Source organism: Staurois parvus, unplaced genomic scaffold (assembly GCF_062004578.1).
Source record: "Staurois parvus isolate SC_StPar_1 unplaced genomic scaffold, SC_StPar_1.0 ptg000076l, whole genome shotgun sequence".
Lineage (NCBI taxonomy): Eukaryota > Metazoa > Chordata > Amphibia > Anura > Ranidae > Staurois > Staurois parvus.
The window spans coordinates 918,489-938,402 of record NW_028317872.1 but is presented as its reverse complement, the minus strand read 5'-3'; the positions used below and the strand labels follow the sequence as shown (position 1 = coordinate 938,402).

The window sequence follows — 19,914 nt, the reverse complement described above, 5'->3', positions numbered from 1 at the left end:
GTCCTTCACTCGGGTTTACGCTTAAGTACACCCATATGAATGAGGCCTTGCACTTTTCTTGAAGTGTCAAAGACATATTATAAGGTCATCCTGCACTTCTTGAGGCCATGATTGATTAGGCCTTCATTGGATACATTTCCCAATTTTCAGTAACATGGTTTCCTTTTATAATGACGTTTCATATCACATGTGGCAAAGATTTACTGCTTCCTGCTGCCTCCTCTGCCCACTTTATTCCATAATGCATACAAATACAAAATAGAAATTAAATCCCGTCAAGGAAAAATTCTACAAGCACAATAATGATTCCATCCATTGACAGGCAAATTTGCTAGTTACCTCTTCGAGACTCGCAATCTTTGTCAGCCACTCCTTAAAATAAATAAATAGATTAAAAAAAAAACAAAAAAAAAAACAACAGGTCAGAACAGGCACTATATTTACATATTTGCATTTTAGATAATCCCAACTAGCATTTTTTTGTCAATTTATAGTGTCAGAGTGCAACCTGAATGTGATGCATGAGAAGAGGTGGGGCTTGGGAAAGAGATGTGGGAGTTTATAGTGGCAGTAGATCATTGGACTGAATTCAGGCAGAAATGGAGCTGAGCAGCAGGGGAAGAGAATATGGGCGTTACGTGGTCAAAGACCTGGGAGGGAAAAAAAAAAAGGCGGAAGAGTGGGATCTGACTCTGAAGTGGGGATAGAGGTGGCTGAGCATGAGCAGATCATGGTCAATTTGGAAAATATTTAAAATGGGAGCTCAGCAAAATCAAAGGGCAATATGATCAGGAATAAGTGAAGGACAGCATTGGAACTGATCGTAGAGATGGGAGAGATAATGCAAAGTGGCAGGTAATTGGTGCCAAGTTATAGAGCAGGAAAGTTGAGTGGAAATAGATGTTATACTATGAAAAGATACAGGGCAGGATTTGGTCATTTATCAAACGGAGGCAAGTTGGTATCTGTCTGTGGACCGGAAGTTAAGGAGGTAGAGTACGAGCCAATTATAGCTGTAAGGAGTAGAACTGGCTGGTAAGGGGTAGTGTTTAACACAACCAAACTCATATATTTATGAAATGTCAGTTCACATTTAATATATGTTTTAAGGTTTGTCACCACTAGCGATGTGCCAAATGTACAAAGTATATGGAAGCCAAATCCGAAACCCATTCAAGATAAAAGGAGCCAAATCTTAGAAGACAGTAATGACCATTTTCTGTTCTATTATGTAAGGGACTGTCACACAAATTACATGGGGAGCTGGGCACTGGCCATTATTGCCATATACTGGCATTTATTTTAATGATAATTTGGTGAAATGTGAGAGAGCAATATTACTTTAAATACATGCCTAGAGGATGCCCTTGACCTACCTGTGAAGTGGTGCATCTATATGATGTATACACTAACACCTACTACAACAAAAAGACATTTACAAAGAAAAGTAAAAAGCCATTTGAACTGTTAGTAAATGACAGCCCTCCCCCCCCCCTGCTGATTTGTTCTGTTTGTAATCAAAGTGGCTAGGGAATCCCTTCATCTAAACCAGACCTTTATGCTAAATGAGGGTCTGCTATAGATGTTAATGGAAGTTCCCACACAAAAATAAATTAATAAAATGTATGTTCCTTCTTCAAATACCTTATTTTGCCCTCCTCAACATGGGGACCAGGTGCTTTGCAGAGGCCTTTTCTCCACAACTCTGGCCTGGAGGTTGACAGAAAGGGAACCAAAAGATACTGCCTCCCCCCCAATGTGAATGAGCAGTGTATATAGTACCCCTTACTCCATAACAAAAAAAAAAGTAAGACGGTAAATAAAAACTGCATTTCATCTACATACTTACCTGTAAAATCCATTTCTTGGAGTACATCATGGGACACAGAGCAGGCTATTCATGACCATGTGGGTTATAGGCCACCTATAGGTGAATAGATACTAGCCAACCAATCAGAGAGGAGGTCTTCCCCTATATAACCTATACAGGAAGTACATCAGTTTTTGTAGCAAGCAATGAAATTCCAGAAAGAGGGATGTGACCTCTGTGTCCTGTGATGTACTCCAAGAAATGGATTTTACAGGCAAGTACGTAGAGAAAATCCAGTTTTCGTACATCATGGGACACAGAGCAGGCAATCCATGACTATGCAGGATGTCCTGAAGCAATAAAAAATTTGAGGGGAGGGGGACACCATGATAGCCACCATCAATAATCCTTCAGGACTTACTCTGCCATCTGTAAAACACTGTGGCCAAAGCCAGAATCCTCAGCAGCTCTGACATACACCTGGTAGAACCATGTAAATATGTGAACCGAAGACCATGTAAACGGCCTTGCAAACCTGGGCCGCTGACGCCTGATGGCGATTGCTCAAGATTCCCCCACACTCTTGGTAGTGAGCACCTTCACCAGAAAGGGTGGGACTTTACCTTTCAAACCATAGGTTTGAATGAGCAATTAGCGGTCCAATGTGAAATAGTCACTTTGGATGCTGCCTGCCCCTTCCTAGGCCCCTCTGGCAGCATGAACACAGCATCTGACGACCTGACCTGTGCTGCCACCTTCAAGAAGGCCCTTACAGAGAGTACCACATTTAAGGTATGCAGAGATCACTCTCTTGCTGACAGAGGCTTAGGAAAGAACGAAGGCAAAATGATGTCCTGATTGAGATTAAAACCAGAATCCACCTTTGGTAAAAAGGATGGATGAAGTCACAACACGACCTTATGATGCCAAACTAGAAATGGTTCTCTGCAAGAATGAGCTGCCAGCTCCGACACCCTTCTCACAGAAGTGATTGCCACTAGAAACAACACCTTACAAGTAAACAGGACCAGTGGAATCTCTCTAATAGGCTCAAATGGTGTTTTTTAGAAAACCCCCAAAACCAAGGACACACAGGCAACCTGACTAGAGGAGCCATATGCATCACTCCTTGTAAAAAAAAAAAGCGTGGATCAAAGAGTGAGACACAATGGGCCTCTAGAAAAAAAATGCTCCTTAATGCGCCCTTAATGGTGCCAACAGCCAGTTTCCTCTGCAACCCTGCTTGCAGAAAGGACAGAACCCTAACAATCACATACTTTGAGTGCCATTTGTGAACCTCACACCAGGAAATGTAAGCCTTCCAGGTTCTGTAATAAATGTTCCTAGAAACTACAGAATGACAGAATCCAACACTCCTCTATCCATCAGGATCTGTGTTTCAATAGCCATGCCGTCAAATTTAGCAACCGTAGAGCTACACTACGTCCGTGTACCATGCCTCCTAATTATTAAAATAAAAAAAAAAAAAAAAGACTCCTCCCAAAGCCTGCGTAAACAACGTGGTAGCAGCTGGATCAGAAAAAAGGGATAAATCAGTGAAAACTGGTTCCAAGGAATCACTATGGCATCTACTCCTGCCACGCGAGGGTCCCTTACCCTGGACACAAAAAGATTGACCTTGTTGTTGAATCTGGATGCCAATACAGGTGACACTCGAAAAATTAGAATATCGTGCAAAAGTTTATTTATTTCAGTAATGCAACTTAAAAGGTGAAACTAATATATGAGATAGACTCATTACATGCAAAGCAAGATAGTTCAAGCCGTGATTTGTCATAATTGTGATGATTATGGCTTACAGCTCATGAAAACCCCAAATCCACAATCTCAGAAAATTAGAATATTGTGAAAAGGTGCAATATTCTAGGCTCAAAGTGTCCCACTCTAATCAGCTAATTAAGCCATAACACCTGCAAAGGATTCCTGAGCCTTTAAATGGTCTCTCAGTCTTGTTCAGTAGGAATCACAATCATGGGAAAGACTGCTGACCTGACAGTTGTACAGAAAATCATCACTGACAGCCTCCATAAGGAGGGAAAGCCTCAAAAGGTAATTGCAAAAAGAAGTTGGATGTTCCTAAAGTGCTGTATCAAAGCACATTAATAGAAAGTTATGTGGAAGGGAAAAGTGTGGAAGAAAAAGGTGCGCCAACAGCAGGGATGACCGCAGCCTGGAGAGGATTGTCAGGAAAAAGGCCATTCAAAAGTGTTGGGGACTTTCACAAGGAGTGGACTGAGGCTGGAGTCAGTGCATCGAGCCACCACACACAGACGGATCCTGGACATGGGCTTCAAATGTCGTATTCTTCTTGTCAAGCCGCTCCTGAACAAACAATGTCAGAAGCATCTTACCTGGACTTCCGGTTCCGGCGCCGGATGCTGTAAACGCGGGACCCGCGGCTCCCGGGATCCCGGCTATATAAATCCCGCTAACTGCCTCCGGGTCCCCGCTCTACAGCCCTCGGGTGTCCCTTACCTTCTGGCAGTGGCCCCAGCATGGAGCGGTACCTTTTGCCGGCGCAGTCCGGCCACGAGTCGGCTGCTAGAGCAGAGGGGTGCGGCTCTCCCCCTCCTGCAGCCAAGATGGCCGACGATGCCTGTCACTCTATGGACACAGGCAAGGAGCGACATCACACTGGGGGAGCAGGTATAATGGAATCTCCCTCCAACCTCCTCACTGCCTCTCCACTCCCTTTAGGCACTGACTGCCTTAATGAGCAGTATAATATGATTGCACAGGCAGTGTCCTCTATATTGCTCCCTAATATCACTCAGGCTGTGGATAGAGCTGTCACAATGGGCATGGAACAGCTGAGAAAGGATTTATGTGATCATTCTAAACGATTGACTGAGGCTGAGCAGCGTTTATCTGATTTAGAAGATGAAGTCCATTCCATGCAAGCGGGCACATCACAATCCAATAGTATACAGCAAAATATTTTGGATAAAATCGACGATTTGGAAAATCGATCACGTAGGAATAACCTACGCATTGTAGGTCTTCCAGAATCTTTTAATACTGGATCTCTCCCCGATTTATGCTCAACACGGATCCCGGCGGCATTAGGCCTATCCTCCTCCTGCCGGGTCGAGAGAGCTCACCGCCTGGGGCCTCCGTCTACCGAGCGCCGAACGCCTCGCTCAGTGATTGTCCGCTATCTCAATTATGCTGACCGCGTGGCGATCCTCACCTCTTTCCGTAACTCACGCTCTTTGCAGATTGAGGGTCACAAATTACTGCTATTTGCGGACTACTCGCAGGAAGTGTCGCGTAAACGGAAAGCATTCCAACAAGTATGTGGCACTCTTTATCAGAAAGGAATAAAGTTCACATTGGCGTATCCGGCCACGTTACGGTTCACTGCACCATCTGGGGTCTCTAAATCTTTTGTCCATCCTGAAGAAGCCCACCAATATATCCGAGATCACCTAGCCGAAGGGGATCCGGCATCACAGCCAGCGGGTAGAAATTTTGGGCCCAGAGATCAACGCAGTCCCCGCAAAGACCCACCTAAACGTCAACGCATCATTCCATCGTCCTCTAAAGCTCGTCCGCCTTGAAGGTCTAGGAGGCCATTGGTCTCTACATTAAAGCTTCAAGCTTTTCTCTTGATTCGATTGGCTCTGATGAAAGAGCTTTCTATTGGAATTCTTATTTTTGAATGGTATTTTTTTTTTTTTTTTTGAATACTGACTGACAGCTCACACGTTCTACAGTCTGAGTCAGTTCGATTGTTCAGCGCTAGATGTTCTATGTATTATTTGTTTGGCACAAGGCCTTTGCATTGTCGCCTACTTCAATGTCATGTTTTATTTACATATATGCCTGAATTTTACTTCTTCCTGCCTGCATTTGCCTTGCTCCATACATCAGCGGTGCTGCGGGGGAGGGGTGCTGGAGCCGCTGTCGGGAGTTCATTTGAGGGACGCCCCCACGTATCCTTAGCAATTATAACTTGGTCCCTGGGGCAGGCTCCTCTCACTGCTACTCCCGGTCACGCTGATGTTGGTGGATACAGCATGCGGAATGACGTGAAGTCCTTTATACTGTTGTGGTATATTATATGTTTGGTATTTTTGTTGGGCTCTGCTAGGGCCCCTGCTCTTGTCTTCGCTTTCTCTCCTCTTTTTTCTCTCCAATTTCACTTTCTCTTCTTTGGAGATCTCCGTCGTCTTCTGAGACCAGATTTACACCACCCACGTCCGCCTAATGAAGCAGCGCTATTTGTTTCCACATCTCTAATTGGTAAGTCCCGTATCTTCTTATCACATACCTTATCCCAGCTAGAATGACACGTATTTTTTCCTGGAATGTTAAGGGCCTCAGATCCCCTCACAAGCGCATGGCAGTACTAAGACATTTGCGGCGCTTACGTGCGGATATAGCTCTACTCCAAGAAACTCATCTTACACAGCCTGACTTTGTTCGTATGCGAAAACTTTGGGTAGGTCACGTCTTCGGCTCCTCCTCCCTTAATAATAAGGCAGGAGTACTTATTCTTATTCACAAGAGACTTAATCCTGAATTGGTCTCTGTGGACGCAGATGCCGAGGGCCGTTTCATAGCAGCACATGTCAAAATAGGACCCCAAGAGTTGGTCCTTGCCAATATATATGCTCCTAACTCCCCGACGAGGCAGGTTTTTCAGGGCCTGTCTTCACGGCTGGCACCCTATATCCACAAGCCGCTTGTCATAGGAGGTGATTTTAATTCTGTTATGCAGGAGCAGGAGGATAAATCGCAGAGTGTTGACCGAGACTCTCGCTCTACTCAGCCTCCCCGTCCAACGCCCACTTTACTTGGCAATTTTGTTGAAGCTATGCAATTTACTGATATATGGCGCTTGACTCACCCAGATGGTAGAGATTATACTTTCTATTCTCCTGTTCACCACTCTTTATCTCGAATCGATTATATTTTTTGCAACCCCACAACGTTGCAACATGTGGTATCATCTACTATACATGACATAGCCATATCGGATCACTCTCCAATTTCTATTATGATAAATTTCTTAGATCCTACACCGCACCCTAGGATATGGCGTTTCCCCTCGTTTTTGGCAAATAATCAGGAGCTTTCCCGGCAGCTACAAGACACCTGGGCAGATTTCCAATCTACTAATGCGGCTCATGTTTCTAATCCAAATTTATTTTGGGATACGGGGAAGGCGGTATTACGCGGTAAAATTATTGCTTTTACGTCCGCATATAAAAAAAGAATTCTGCACCATTTCACGGAGGCTAGTAACCTTCTTAGACTGACTCAGCGCAGGATGACGGACTCAAATACGCAGGACAATAGGACAGCTTGGGCGGCCGCTAAGAACCAGTTCAACACTTGGGCGGCAGCACAGGAAACACTTCATCACTCATACCTTGACCTACAGTATCACAGGTTTGGTAACAAACCAGGAAAATTTTTGGCGCGCATGTGTAGGAAGCCTTTTACCCCCACACAATTCACCTCTTTAAAGGATTCTCAAGGGATACTTAAACAATCATCGGAAGAGATTATATCTATTCTGGAAAATTTTTACGCAAATTTATATGGGCCGGACCCTATAGACCAGGCACAGGCACACTCCTTTCTTGACAGCGTACATCTACCACAAATTGATCCAATAGCACTGCAATCTTTAAATGCCCCGATATCGCAGGCGGATATTTGTTTAGCTATTAGTTCCTTAGCCAATGGTAAAGCTCCAGGCCCGGACGGGTACACTTCTGAATTTTACAAACTTATGGATAAAACTCTCTCTCCTACTCTACAGCTGGTATATCAGTCTATTCAGGAGAGCGGGGTATATCTGCCATCAGCTTCGCAGGCCCACATTAAATTAATAGCCAAAAAAGGCAAGGACCCCTCGGACCCTGGCTCTTATCGACCGATTTCTCTCCTTAATCTAGATGCAAAGATTCTCTCCAAAATAGTAGCTAATCGTTTGGCCATCATTTTGCCCACCCTTATTCATCCTTCTCAAGCTGGCTTTATAAAGGGGCGCTCGGCCACCTCAAATATTCGCAAAGTGCTCACAGTTTTACATCAGGCTAAACATAACCCATTACAGGATCTAGCGATTGTTTCCCTCGACGCTGAAAAAGCATTTGACAATGTAAGTTTTCAATGGCTTTATTCGGTCCTCACTAAATTTGGCTTTTCCGGACCGTTCACGCGTTTAATTCAGGCTATGTATTCCGCCCCGACGGCTCAGGTAGTGGCGGCGGGGAAAATATCCAATCCCATTTCATTACATAAGGGTACAAGACAAGGCTGCCCATTGTCCCCCCTGCTTTTCAACTTAGCTTTAGAACCCTTAGCCCGCTTCCTGTTGTTTCAATCACGACTCCATGGCATTCAAATTGCCCAACAGGATCTTCGTCTAGCTTTATTTGCGGACGACATACTTATATTCACCTCCAACCCGACTCTAGACTTACCGTACATTCAATCCGTTTTCGCAGATTTTCGATGCTGCTCGGGCCTCCGTATTAATTTTGCGAAAAGTGAGGTTCTGCCGTTATATCACGCTCGACTCCCTGAGTGGGCTGGCGACTCACTCTTTAAAATTAATACGAACCATATCACTTATCTAGGTATTAAAATTGGGAAATTGGCCTTGTCCCTTTATTCTCTGAATTATTCACCAGTAATTCAAAAAATTTTAGGGGAATTGGAAATGTGGAAAGAACTGCCATTATCACTTATGGGTAGAGTCCATCTCTTCAAGATGACGAGTTTTCCGAAGCTTCTGTATCCTCTTCAAACTATTCCTCTCCTGCTCAAACATACGGATATAGTCAGGCTGAATAAAGCGATTTCTAGTTTCTTATGGAGGGGGCGCCGTCCGCGAATAGCTATACATAAGTTGTTTCTTCCTAGATGTGAGGGTGGTCTGGGCCTTCCTAACATTAGGCTCTACAATCTATCTTGTATTTTACGGGTGTGTGTAGATTGGATCTCCCGTTCGTCCGTGTTTTCTAATTACCGACTCGAATCTGCTATGGTGAGCCCATATGATCTGTCGGCAGCTTATGAAAAGTGGTATGACCAGGGTCTTAGATTTGTAAGTCAGTTGTATGACTCAGCATCAGGATCCCCCCTTCCGTTCCAACAAATTCTCAGCGCGTTTGACTTACCTTCCCATCATTTTTTGTATATTTTGCAAGTTAGGAATTATGTGAATTCCATAGTACAAAATAAGTCTTCTCGCTTTTGTTCTACTATGATAGAAGTCCTTGTAAGGAATCAAAAATACAACATATCCAATATCTATGGTCAACTATCTATGCACTATGCAAAACCGCTGGATTCCTATACTTCCATCAAAACGTGGATACGAGACTTTGACAATGCCTTCACCGCGGAGCAATTGCTCACAGGTTTTAATACTACCTGTGCGTTCAATACGAACGAATTTTGGAGGGAGCAGCAATTCAAAATTATGCACCATGCATATATGCCTTGCTTGTACTCCCGAGCAGACTCATTGATCTCTACATGCCCGCTCTGTGGTTCATATAAACCGTCACTTCATCACAGATTCTGGAATTGTCCACGGGTCTGTATCTTTTGGAACCAACTTTTGAACTTTGTGCTTTTCGTCACTACTCTCCAGTTACCTAGGGACCCGCTGCTTCTTCTCTTTGGCAATCTGGAAATATCAGTGTCTGCTGCCTCACACTGCAATCTTGCTTTGTTCAGAGCAACCAAACCTTGGCTATCCATTTGTTTGATGGCGGCGAGAAGGTCTATTTTGAAAAAATGGGTCTCCAACTGTCCACCTACCATCTCAGACGTCAAATTGGAACTCAACTTTCTACTTCGATTGGATCGGCTTGGTCTACATATAGCTCCTTCTACAACAGGAGTGGATAAGTTCAACCGCAAGTGGGGTCAATATGTTTCAAAAGTTCTCCCAAGTCCTGAGCCCCAGCACCCTTCTCATGGTTCTATAAGCTAGATTTAAGCTAGTTTCCAGGGTATTCCTGATGCATGGTGATTCTATTGCTCAAGGGGTCAAATGATTGTAACATTATAAATGCTGTGTACCTATCAGAAATCTCTTTTGTTCTCGCTTTGCTCCACTCCCACTTCGCCAATCTGGCTTATTAATCTCTCTCTCATTTTCCTGGCGGACCTATATGAAGTGGTCCCCTACTAGCACATCTTTATACATACTGATGCGCTGCTTCTCACTATACTTTAATATCTCACTATACTTTAATATCTCATTATACTTGACTATCTTATTACTTTATCAGTCTATTACTTTTTTTATCCTAATCTCTTTACCCTGGCTTGTTTTCATGGTCCTCTGGCCTCAGACTTTTGGTACATAACTTCTTGTACTCCAATTCTCCTTTTTTTTTTTTTTTTTTCTGTCCCTTTTGGCATATTCTTTATATGCTGGCTTTTCCAACTCCCTGGTCTTATGTCCCTACTGCTTTATCTCTATCCTATATTTTCACTTTCTTTTTTCCTTTCTTAATCTCATGCACGATGACCTCCCTATCGGTCGATATGACAAATGGTTAACATTGCTCAAGTCGCTTATTCTTTTGCTTTACGTATGTTTATATATATATATGTGATTTTTCGAAATCCTGCATACTTTAACTTCAAGCCCTTGTACCCTGACATATTACATGTGCTATATTTTCCCATAGATACTCTTCATTCCAAACTTCTCCATTCCCTCTCGGATTCTTTCGGGGCTTCTGTAATATGTTTATGAGTAAATTGTTATCCTGGAATTTATTCATCTGTTTTGGCATGTTGCCACGCTATGAATACTGACAAACCTCATCGTTGGTTATTTTGTGTGTACAATAAAACCCAATAAAGCTTCTTTAAAAAAAAAGAAGCATCTTACCTGGGCTAAAGAAAAACAGACCTGGTCTGTTGCTCAGTGGTCCAAAGTCCTCTTTTCTGATGAGAGCAACTTTTGCATCTCATTTGGAAACCAAGGACCCAGAGTATGGAGGAAGAATGGAGAGACACACACTGCAAGATGCTTGAAGTCCAGTGTGAAGTTTCCACAGTCTGTGTTGATTTGGAGAGCCATGTCATCTGCTGGTGTTGGTCCACTGTGCTTCATTAAGTCCAGGGTCAACACAGCCGTCTATCAGGAGATTTTGGAGCACTTCATGCTTCCTTCTGCAGACAAGCTTTATGGGGATGCTGACTTCATTTTCCAGCAGGACTTGGCACCTGCCCACACTGCAAAAGCACCAAAACCTGGTTCAATGACCTTGGGATTACTGTGCTCGATTGGCCAGCAAACTCGCCTGACCTGAACCCCATAGAGAATCTATGGGGCATTGCCAAGAGAAAGATGAGAGACACGAGACCGAACAATGCAGAAGAGCTGAAGGCCGCTATTGAAGCATCCTGGTCTTCCCTAACACCTCAGCAGTGCCACAGGCCGATAGCTTCCATGCCACGCCGCATTGAGGCAGTAATTGCTGCAGAAGGGGCCCAAACCAAGTACTGAGTACATATGCATGCTTATACTTTTCAGAGGTCCGATATTGTTTTATGTACAATCCTTGTTTTATTGATTGCATGTAATATTCTAATTTTCTGAGATAGTGGATTTGGGGTTTTCATGAGCTGTAAGCCATAATCATCACAATTATGACAAATCATGGCTTGAACTATCTTGCTTTGCATGTAATGCGTCTATCTCATATATTAGTTTCACCTTTTAAGTTGCATTACTGAAATAAATGAACTTTTGCACGATATTCTAATTTTTTGAGTTTCACCTGTAGATCTACATCTGGGTCACCCCATCACTGGTAGATTTCCTCAAAAACATCAGAATGCAAAGCCCATGCCCTGGAATCAACTGATGGTGACTGAAATAATCCGCCTGCCAATTTTTCACACCTGGAATGAACACGGATGGGGGGTACAGTCACCGACGATGGGATTGTCCTGCGTGGGTGCATTTTCTGCTGGAGTGCAAAACAGCAGTTGAACACAGCAGTTTAACTAAAGCAGGATAATTAAAGCAGCAAGAAGATACAGCAAAGAACTCTACTGCACTCTGGATGGACTGCAAGCAAAACACCCTGGGAAACATCTCCTACAAGTCTGATTCTCACTCCACCTTTTAATATGCCCCCTCTACTCTACCTTTTCATATTACGATCCTCTGTTCTCAGAATCTAATTTCTTTACCCCTCTGTTCCCCCCCAAGGCTTACACATATCACCATCACTTCTACTATCTCCCTACTATGGCTGTCATCACCTCCTGCTAATACTTAACTCACCTGCTGACCCAAACACCAGGACAGGAAGGCATGTGCACTCATGTACATCCCACTCCCATCTTTCCTCAACCTCCTTCGCCTAGCCTCTGGGGATATCTCCCTCGAACCCTGGTCCTCCAGTATTTCACCCTCACACCAGGCACCCTCCTTCCTCCAGGAATAGCCGCAATCCACTCAATTTAATTTCAATTCCCATGCTCCTAAAAACCACCCTCCCTTTTTCATGCGCACTCTGAAATGCCTGCTCTGTCTGTAATAAGCTCACCTCTGTCCATGACTTTTTTGTCTCCCACTCCCTTAACCCCCTAGCAATTACAGAAACCTGACTTCAAGCATCAGATTCTGCTTCTCCCGCAGCACTTTCCTATGGAGGACCCACTGGACTCACTCACCCAGACAAAGTGGTCAGAAAGGAGGTGGAGTTGGTTTGCTTCTATCCCCATTGAACACCTTTCAAGTCCTCCCTACCCCTCCCTCTCTATCCTCTTCTTTTGAGGCTCACTGCATTCAGCTATTTTCTCCCATTTCTCTGAGGATTGCAGTGATCTAGTGGCCTCCTGGACTGGAGTCACGCTTTCTTGATGACTTCTTTGCTTGGCTACCCTACTTTCTCTCCTCTGAAATACCCACTATCATTCTCGGAGATTTTAACATCCCCATTAATGTGATCAACCCAGCTACATCCCAGCTCTTCAACATAACCTCATCTTTTGCCTTAACACAATGGACACAGTCCTCCACTCACTCTGATGGGAACTCATTAGACCTGGTTTTCTCCCATCTTTACACTCCCTAAAACCTCACAAACATGCCCTTTCCTCTCTGATCACAATCTCATTACCTTCACTGTGTCCTCATCTTCAAACACCTATCCCTCCAAGCAGCAAACAATTACATGCAGAAACCTTCACAACTTTAGCCCTTCTCTTTTCCACTCTGCAAATGACCGCCTCTATGACAGAATCTCTCCCCTGTCCTGCCCTGACCTGGCCACTTCTGTCTAAAATAGTTCACTTTCATCCACACTAGACTCATTTGCTCCTCTAACTACATGAAGTATCAGGCCCCGACCATTACAACCATGGCAGACTGAAGACACCAGAAATCTTAAGAGACATAGTCATGAACTGAAGCAACTGTGGCGTAAAACCAAATCCCAGCAAGCATTCACCCTATATAAATCTGCTTCCTTTAAAATACAATTCCTCCCTCCATGTTGCCAAACACTTTGTCACTTTGTCTACTTTGTCACTCTTATTAATACTTGGTAATCCAGTCCTCGTCGTCTCTTCTCTACTTTTAACTCTCTACTTTCTCCACCTCTACCTCCACCCAGTAACTCACTCGCTGCTTACGAGATTGCCAATCATTTCAAAATCAAGATTGATGCAAATCGTAGGGGCATCTCCACTGCACAGACATCTATCCCACTTAGCATACCTTATATTAAACCTCCCTCAACACTTTCCTCTGTTGAGCTTGCTACTATTGAAGAGGTCACTAAGGTTTTCTCAGAAGCCCGTCTGACCACCTGCCCCGTGGATCTTGTCCCTTCACAACAACTACGGTCACCCTCTTCTTCTATCCTATGCTCCCTCACTCACATCTTCAATCCCTCCCTCTCTACTGGTGCCTTCTTCTCCCCTCTAAAGAAATCCCAGATCACTTCCATACTTAAAAAGCCCTCACTGGACCCCACCAATCTGAACAACTTAAGACCCATCTCCCTGCTCCTGTTTACCTCTAAACTCTTAGAACACTTAGTCTACAATCACCTGAGCTCCTACCTCACTGACAACCTTCTTGACCCTTTACAGCCTGGCTTTCGCTCACTGCACTCCATTGAAACTGCTCTACTAAAACTCCCTAATGACTTACTATTAAAAAAACACAAGGGAACGCCAACCTAAATGAAATACGTGTAAAAAGTTTATTGATAAAATTAACTGAATAGCTACTTACAAGGAAGATGTGTAATAAGGTATTGAAAACATGTCCTGTGGAGGCTAGTAGAGGGGATGATGGTGTCCAGTGCTGCCTGGGTACCAGGAGAGAGATGTGTGGTAAACTGTCAGTGGTGGACGCCGTGACAGGCGCTATAACCAGCGTTGAACGCACGGAAATCCGAAACCAGAGGGCAACCAATAGGGGTGCAAGGACGGATCAGGTGATGAGTCAGGTGACGTGTTTCAAAGCTTCCGCTTTTTCTTCAGACCTCAGAGTAGCCCCAACACCGGAGCAAGAATTTTTGTGAAAACTCTGGGAGTCGTGCCCAGCCCAAACTGTAGTGCTATGAACTGGAAATGCTGAGCCCCTATTGCAAACTGCAGAAATATTTGGTGAGGAATGAATATCAGTACATATAGATATGCGTCCTTGATGTCTCTGGACGCTAAAAAATCTCCTTCCTGTAGGGAGGCCACTACTGACCGAACTGATTCCATAGGAAAAGATCGGACATTTAGAAACTGATTTAGCCCCTTGGGGTCTAAAATGGGCCTTACATCCCCATTTGGTTTTGGGAGTGTAAACAGGGTTGAATATAAACCACTGAAACCTTTCGTCCACTGGAGCCTCGCGGTCACTCCCTGAGACAGTAGGCAATCGAGTGCCTGAAATAAAGCTCTTCCTTTTTCTGGATTTACTGGTACATTGATTTTAGAAACCTTGGAGGGGAAAGACACAAAATTCTTGTCTCTACCCCAGAGAAATCATGGAAATTACCCATTTGTCCCAGTCAGCATACATAATTTGCTCCAGAAGAGAATGCACCGGGAAGGCCTGAGTACTCTGTGGAGGCTTCAAAGAGCCCAGAGAAGAATAGTAAGATTTCTATCGGAGGTAGCCTGAATCCAGATCACACCATATCAGTGAGGTCCTGGGCTAAAAATCTCGGAGACTGGGAGGCACTGGGAGATCACCTGCTTCTCCTCAGGCTGTTACTCCTCAGACAAAGATTCTGCTGCCTGCCCTTCCTCCAGTTCTTATTCATCCTCAGGTTCCACCCATTCCTGCTTCAGGATTGGTGGTTCTAGTGACGGGGATCTATCCCGCTTCTTAGTCCCCTGAGAAATTGATGCAATCATCCCAGAGATCTTATCTTCAAAACAAGTTAAGGCTGAAGCAAGATCATACTTGGTTACATCTGCCAAAGCAGATGCCCCAGTAGTAGCCTCAATACCAGATAGACACAATGGCTCAGACTGCCCAGTTGCTTCTGGCCTGTCAGGAGAGGATATTACAGCGGTACTTCGACTAGGTTCCTCTGGACCTGGTGGCTGCACATTAGTGCCCTTTCCTGCTGCACCTCCCCCACTCCGCTTTCTAGAAGACATTACGTCAGATAGCGCAATACCTTTGCACCTCCACCAGTAAACACAGACCACAAAAAACAGCTATGCAAGTATAGTGCTGAAGGAAAAAAAAACCTCTCAATGCAAATTTTGACCTTGTATGCCACCAAGGGCAGATCCTGACTGACTGGCCATTGTTTCCCCCTCAGGGGAGTATTCACGTGCCCCTACTGAATAGCCTGCTCTGTGTCCCAGCCACAGGAAGCTCCCCAGCAGCAGCAACAGCCCACGTGTCCTAGCCTCCTAATAAACAACTATGGCCAACTTTCGTCTCTGGCACAATCCTCGTGCACGCACACACCCTATAGTCGGTGGCCAGTTGAACTCCCTCTAGTGGCCGAAAAACAAGAAAGGAAGCACATCTCTGGAACAATCATGAGCACTCCCCCTGGTGGAAACCTCAATCAACACACATCTCCTTTTCCCTCCAATAGAGCTTTGTCGTTTCTCCTTACAGAGGGGGAAAAAAAAAAAAAAAAAGGAGATATCTTACCAGTCCCACCGCAGGTCCCTGACTTCCGCCAGGCACCTTCACACATCATGGTGGCATTGTCATTCAAGGGCCCATACTGAGAGACCACTGCCTCGGACCTGTAAAGCATCCCACTGGAAGCGCCTTGGTCAGATTAAAAACTGTACAGGGTTCCATCTGCGCGGGGTCCAGTGCTGTAAGGCTGCAATACAGGCAAAACCCCTGAGGATTCTTCCCCTTATCCAGTAAGGCACGGGTACCATCCATTTTGGCTCACAGCTTTCCAAATGGATCCGATTAAAGTCCCTGATCCTCTAATGGAACCAAGCACAAACAACACTTTCAGTGACCATTCACCTTATAGACACTGGCGGAAAAAACTAAAGTACTTCCTGTGTGGGAGGGGATATATAGGGGAGGACCTCCTCTGATTGGTTGGCCAGTGTCCATTCACCTACAGGTGGCCTATAACCCATATAATCACAAATAGCCTGCCCTGTGTCCTGTGATATACGATAAAGAAAACACCACACCAATAAAAAAAGGTCTCACAATGAAAAATCCATTGTCAATTTAGTTATCTACCAATGTAAATGCTTGTCAAGCACAATAAACAATGCCCACCTACCCGCTGTAAAAAAATGATTTGCCAGAATGTCTTACAGCCTAATAAATAAAGTGGTGGGGTCCCCAGGGTGATATCATTGACCAAATATGGCCATGACCAATACTGGCCAATTCCCCATAGCATCACTGATCAATATTCTCACCTGGGATACCCCACCCCTTTATTTACAGCTAGGGAATGGTCATTTGCAGCAAATGAGTAACATGTTCATCTGTGTGGGACAATTTGATGATGGATTTGCTTTTGTAGCACTTTTTAATTTTTTTTTTTATATAAAGGACTTACAATTTATAAATACACACCACACTGTTTGGCAATTATTTTTAAAAGGGCTTCTAGAAGCCCCTTTTCCACGTAGAGTGTATTTTGTCTGGTGTGGTTTGGGGGAAGGGAGCTGGGGGTGAAGCAGAAGAAGGTAGGGCTGCCTCGCTGCCTACCCCTTTTGCAGGCTTCATGTTCTGATGAGGGCCTGGTACTGGATCCCACTTTTTTCGTGGGTTCCCCCTTAAATTCATCTGTGTCCCTTTTTTTGCTGAAGCTTTCCAAATTACAGGTGAACTACTGGGTGGGAATATGCTATAGGGCATCAGAAAAGTATTTAGCACTAATTTCAACAGAGAGCTTTAGGAGGGTGAGAAGTATGAACAAGTGCGGATATTATTAGACTGATGTGGATAGTGGGGGCAGCCCCTCCAAAAAAGCTCCTGAGAACTGAGTGGGGGGATCTGGTAAAATAAAATGTTCCTAGTGGGGAAAATGTGAAAGAACCTCCTTCATACAGTGTGGGGAGATGTATGACGCAGGTTAGTGTAGATAACCCAAGGCAAATATGTTTTTATTAAGTATAGAGCAGAGTATTAATAAAGTTTTCTACCATATGTTATTACTACCACACAAAGTTTTTAGCTTTGTTCACAAGCCAGCCGTGTCTGAGAAGTTGTTTTCCCAATATGTCACCATGGAGCGGGTGTATTTGTAGAGGTGGGTGTTGGATACATGTTATATGTTGTCTTGCTCCCAATACTCTATGAATGTGACAGTTTGCTTTAAATGATATATTTAACATTTAGAAAAAGATTTTGTGGTATGAAGAGTATACAAATAGAAGCCAGTATAGGTTTGTGGCTATAGCGTCTCTACACCATTCACTTAGAGTGTCTGAAACCATTTGATCTATTTGGAAGTAATGTTTATTCAAATGTTTGGATTTATGCAGTGGCTTGTACTCCACTGTCCCCTTTGGGTCCTCAGGGGGTTTGGCCCCCTGGTTTTTCTCCTCCCCCTGGTGCACCTGCAATATGATACTCTATTCAACCAGAATGAGAAAAAATAAATTTTTGACTATGTTCTTGTTTTTGTTTATATTAGTAGTTAAATGTCTATATGTTGATGGCTTATGAAGAAGTGAATCAAGTCCATGAAACGCATTGACCCCAAGCCTAACAAGAATCAGCCTAAAGTTTATAAACAATGGGAACATATGCGAAGAGATATGCTGTTCATAATGTTTTGCAATTTTCAGTATTCTGCAGTACTTATTTCACAGATCTCCCTAAACTTATCTACACTAACTATTAATATTAAAATATATATGTGTGCCACATCCCTAATAATGTATATTTGAACCAAAGACTTTTGAGGCACAACATAGACATAAAAACATAATTTATTGTGGCAGAATCTAACATATGTGACATCTATTTCACATCAATACTGAATCGTATAAAAAGGAAAAGTTTACAGTAAAATTTTCCTTATTATCCTTCAGCATTATATTGTAAGGTGGCAGAATTTACACTTATATTTGTCATGTTAAGCTAGTCAGGACTGAGTCTCCAATATCCAGTCAAAGCCGAGCTTATATGTGCTATAGCTAATTGGCCCTGAAAAGCTACTCACATCTAAGCTGTGTCTCATGGACCAATCGCTCTCAGGAAACCGGAATATGTTTTCCACAGTAACAGAATCCTTCAGTTAAAACAGGACGATGTTGCAATAATATTTTAAAAATATTCTATATAAAATTATATTGCAATATGATGGCAAAAGAGAAACTCAAATTACTGACCTGCTCCTTCTTCTCAAGAGTCAGGGCATGTTCTTCAGCTATCTTTGCTCGGTGTGCTTGATGGGCCTCATTTTGCTCTTGAAATTTTCGCACTGTTGCTAGAAAAAAAAAATATATAACCGTTTGTCCCACAAAGTGTTTTCTAAAGTTAAACTGCAGGGCAAACAACTAAATAATAAGTGGAATACATATGAGTCTGTTTTACCTGTTAAAATATTTGTATTTCTACCAATCCTGTTTTGAGGTTTATACAACCTTACCACGCAGTCAAGTGGAGGACACCACTTACAAATAAGAAATGCTGTGGTATCATCATTCATTTACAACCTTGATGGCTCGGTAGAGAGAGTCCAGGCAGAGGTAATCTCATTTAAGAAGTCAAAGATGGATAAAACCATCCATAAACCGGCTTTCAGCAATTGGCGGGCTTACTGAAAAGGCACAAGCTTCAGCTACTGTTTCAACACTTTTTACAATATAAGGTTTACAATTAAGCATTTTTGAGTGTGAAATATGTCAGCACACTGACACTTGTTGTGCCAGCACACTAGGTGACATTTGTGCCTTTAAAGTTCAATAAAGAAGAATGCCACCAGCACACAGAGGATCTCCAATATGGGTCCAAAGCTTTCATAAGGGATCACATAGTTACAGCAAGAGCTGAAGGACCCCTTTATAAGGCATGTGACAAATTGTGATAAAACAGAGAAACTATTTAAAGAACCATCCAATCAGTGCAAAGAATATTAGTCAAGCCCTGCCCCTTAACTTCATATTCCTGCCATATAATAGACCTTTGTCAACAACATAACTGTTCAAAGCCTTCATAAGTGTGCTGCAAAACAGTAATCAGATATGTACTGTATATAATGCACTGCAGGGGGAGGGTGTAGTGTGGTCACATATTCATATTATTATTCCCCAAGTGCTAAAGTATTGTGATTGGGCATTGGCACCGCATCATGTAAACAAAGGGTAGGCTTGACATTGTTGCTAGGAGACACCAGGGGTGTCTCTAGTCACCAGTATATCCCACTGTGCGCACGTGCACCATGGTCTATTTATTTGACTAGGCCGGCCGCTGGTGTCAGGGTAACTCATGACACTGGGTGGGTGTGTCCCATTTCCTTTGCACCGATTGGTGGATGGTTCTTTAAATAGTTTCTCTGCTTTATCACAATTTGTCACATGCCTGATGAAGGAGGTCCTGTGCGGCTCCAAAACATAACTCTTGTTGTAACTATGTCATCGCTTATTTAAGCTTTGGACCCATATTGGAG

The 19,914-nt window shown here is 43.5% G+C and overlaps 1 protein-coding gene across 2 annotated transcripts in view; it reads right to left on the bottom strand.

The window, feature by feature from the left end:
* Positions 1-19,914, bottom strand: part of GOLGA1 (golgin A1) — a 385,049-nt gene that overhangs the window by 198,074 nt on the left and 167,061 nt on the right. For both annotated transcript variants that reach the window (XM_089669420.1, XM_089669419.1), the window contains exons 5-6: positions 18,635-18,732; positions 340-372 (exon numbers count right to left, since the gene is read on the bottom strand). In XM_089669420.1, the coding sequence (XP_089525546.1) occupies positions 340-372; positions 18,635-18,732 (131 nt within the window). The remainder of the gene's footprint in view (positions 1-339; positions 373-18,634; positions 18,733-19,914) is intronic.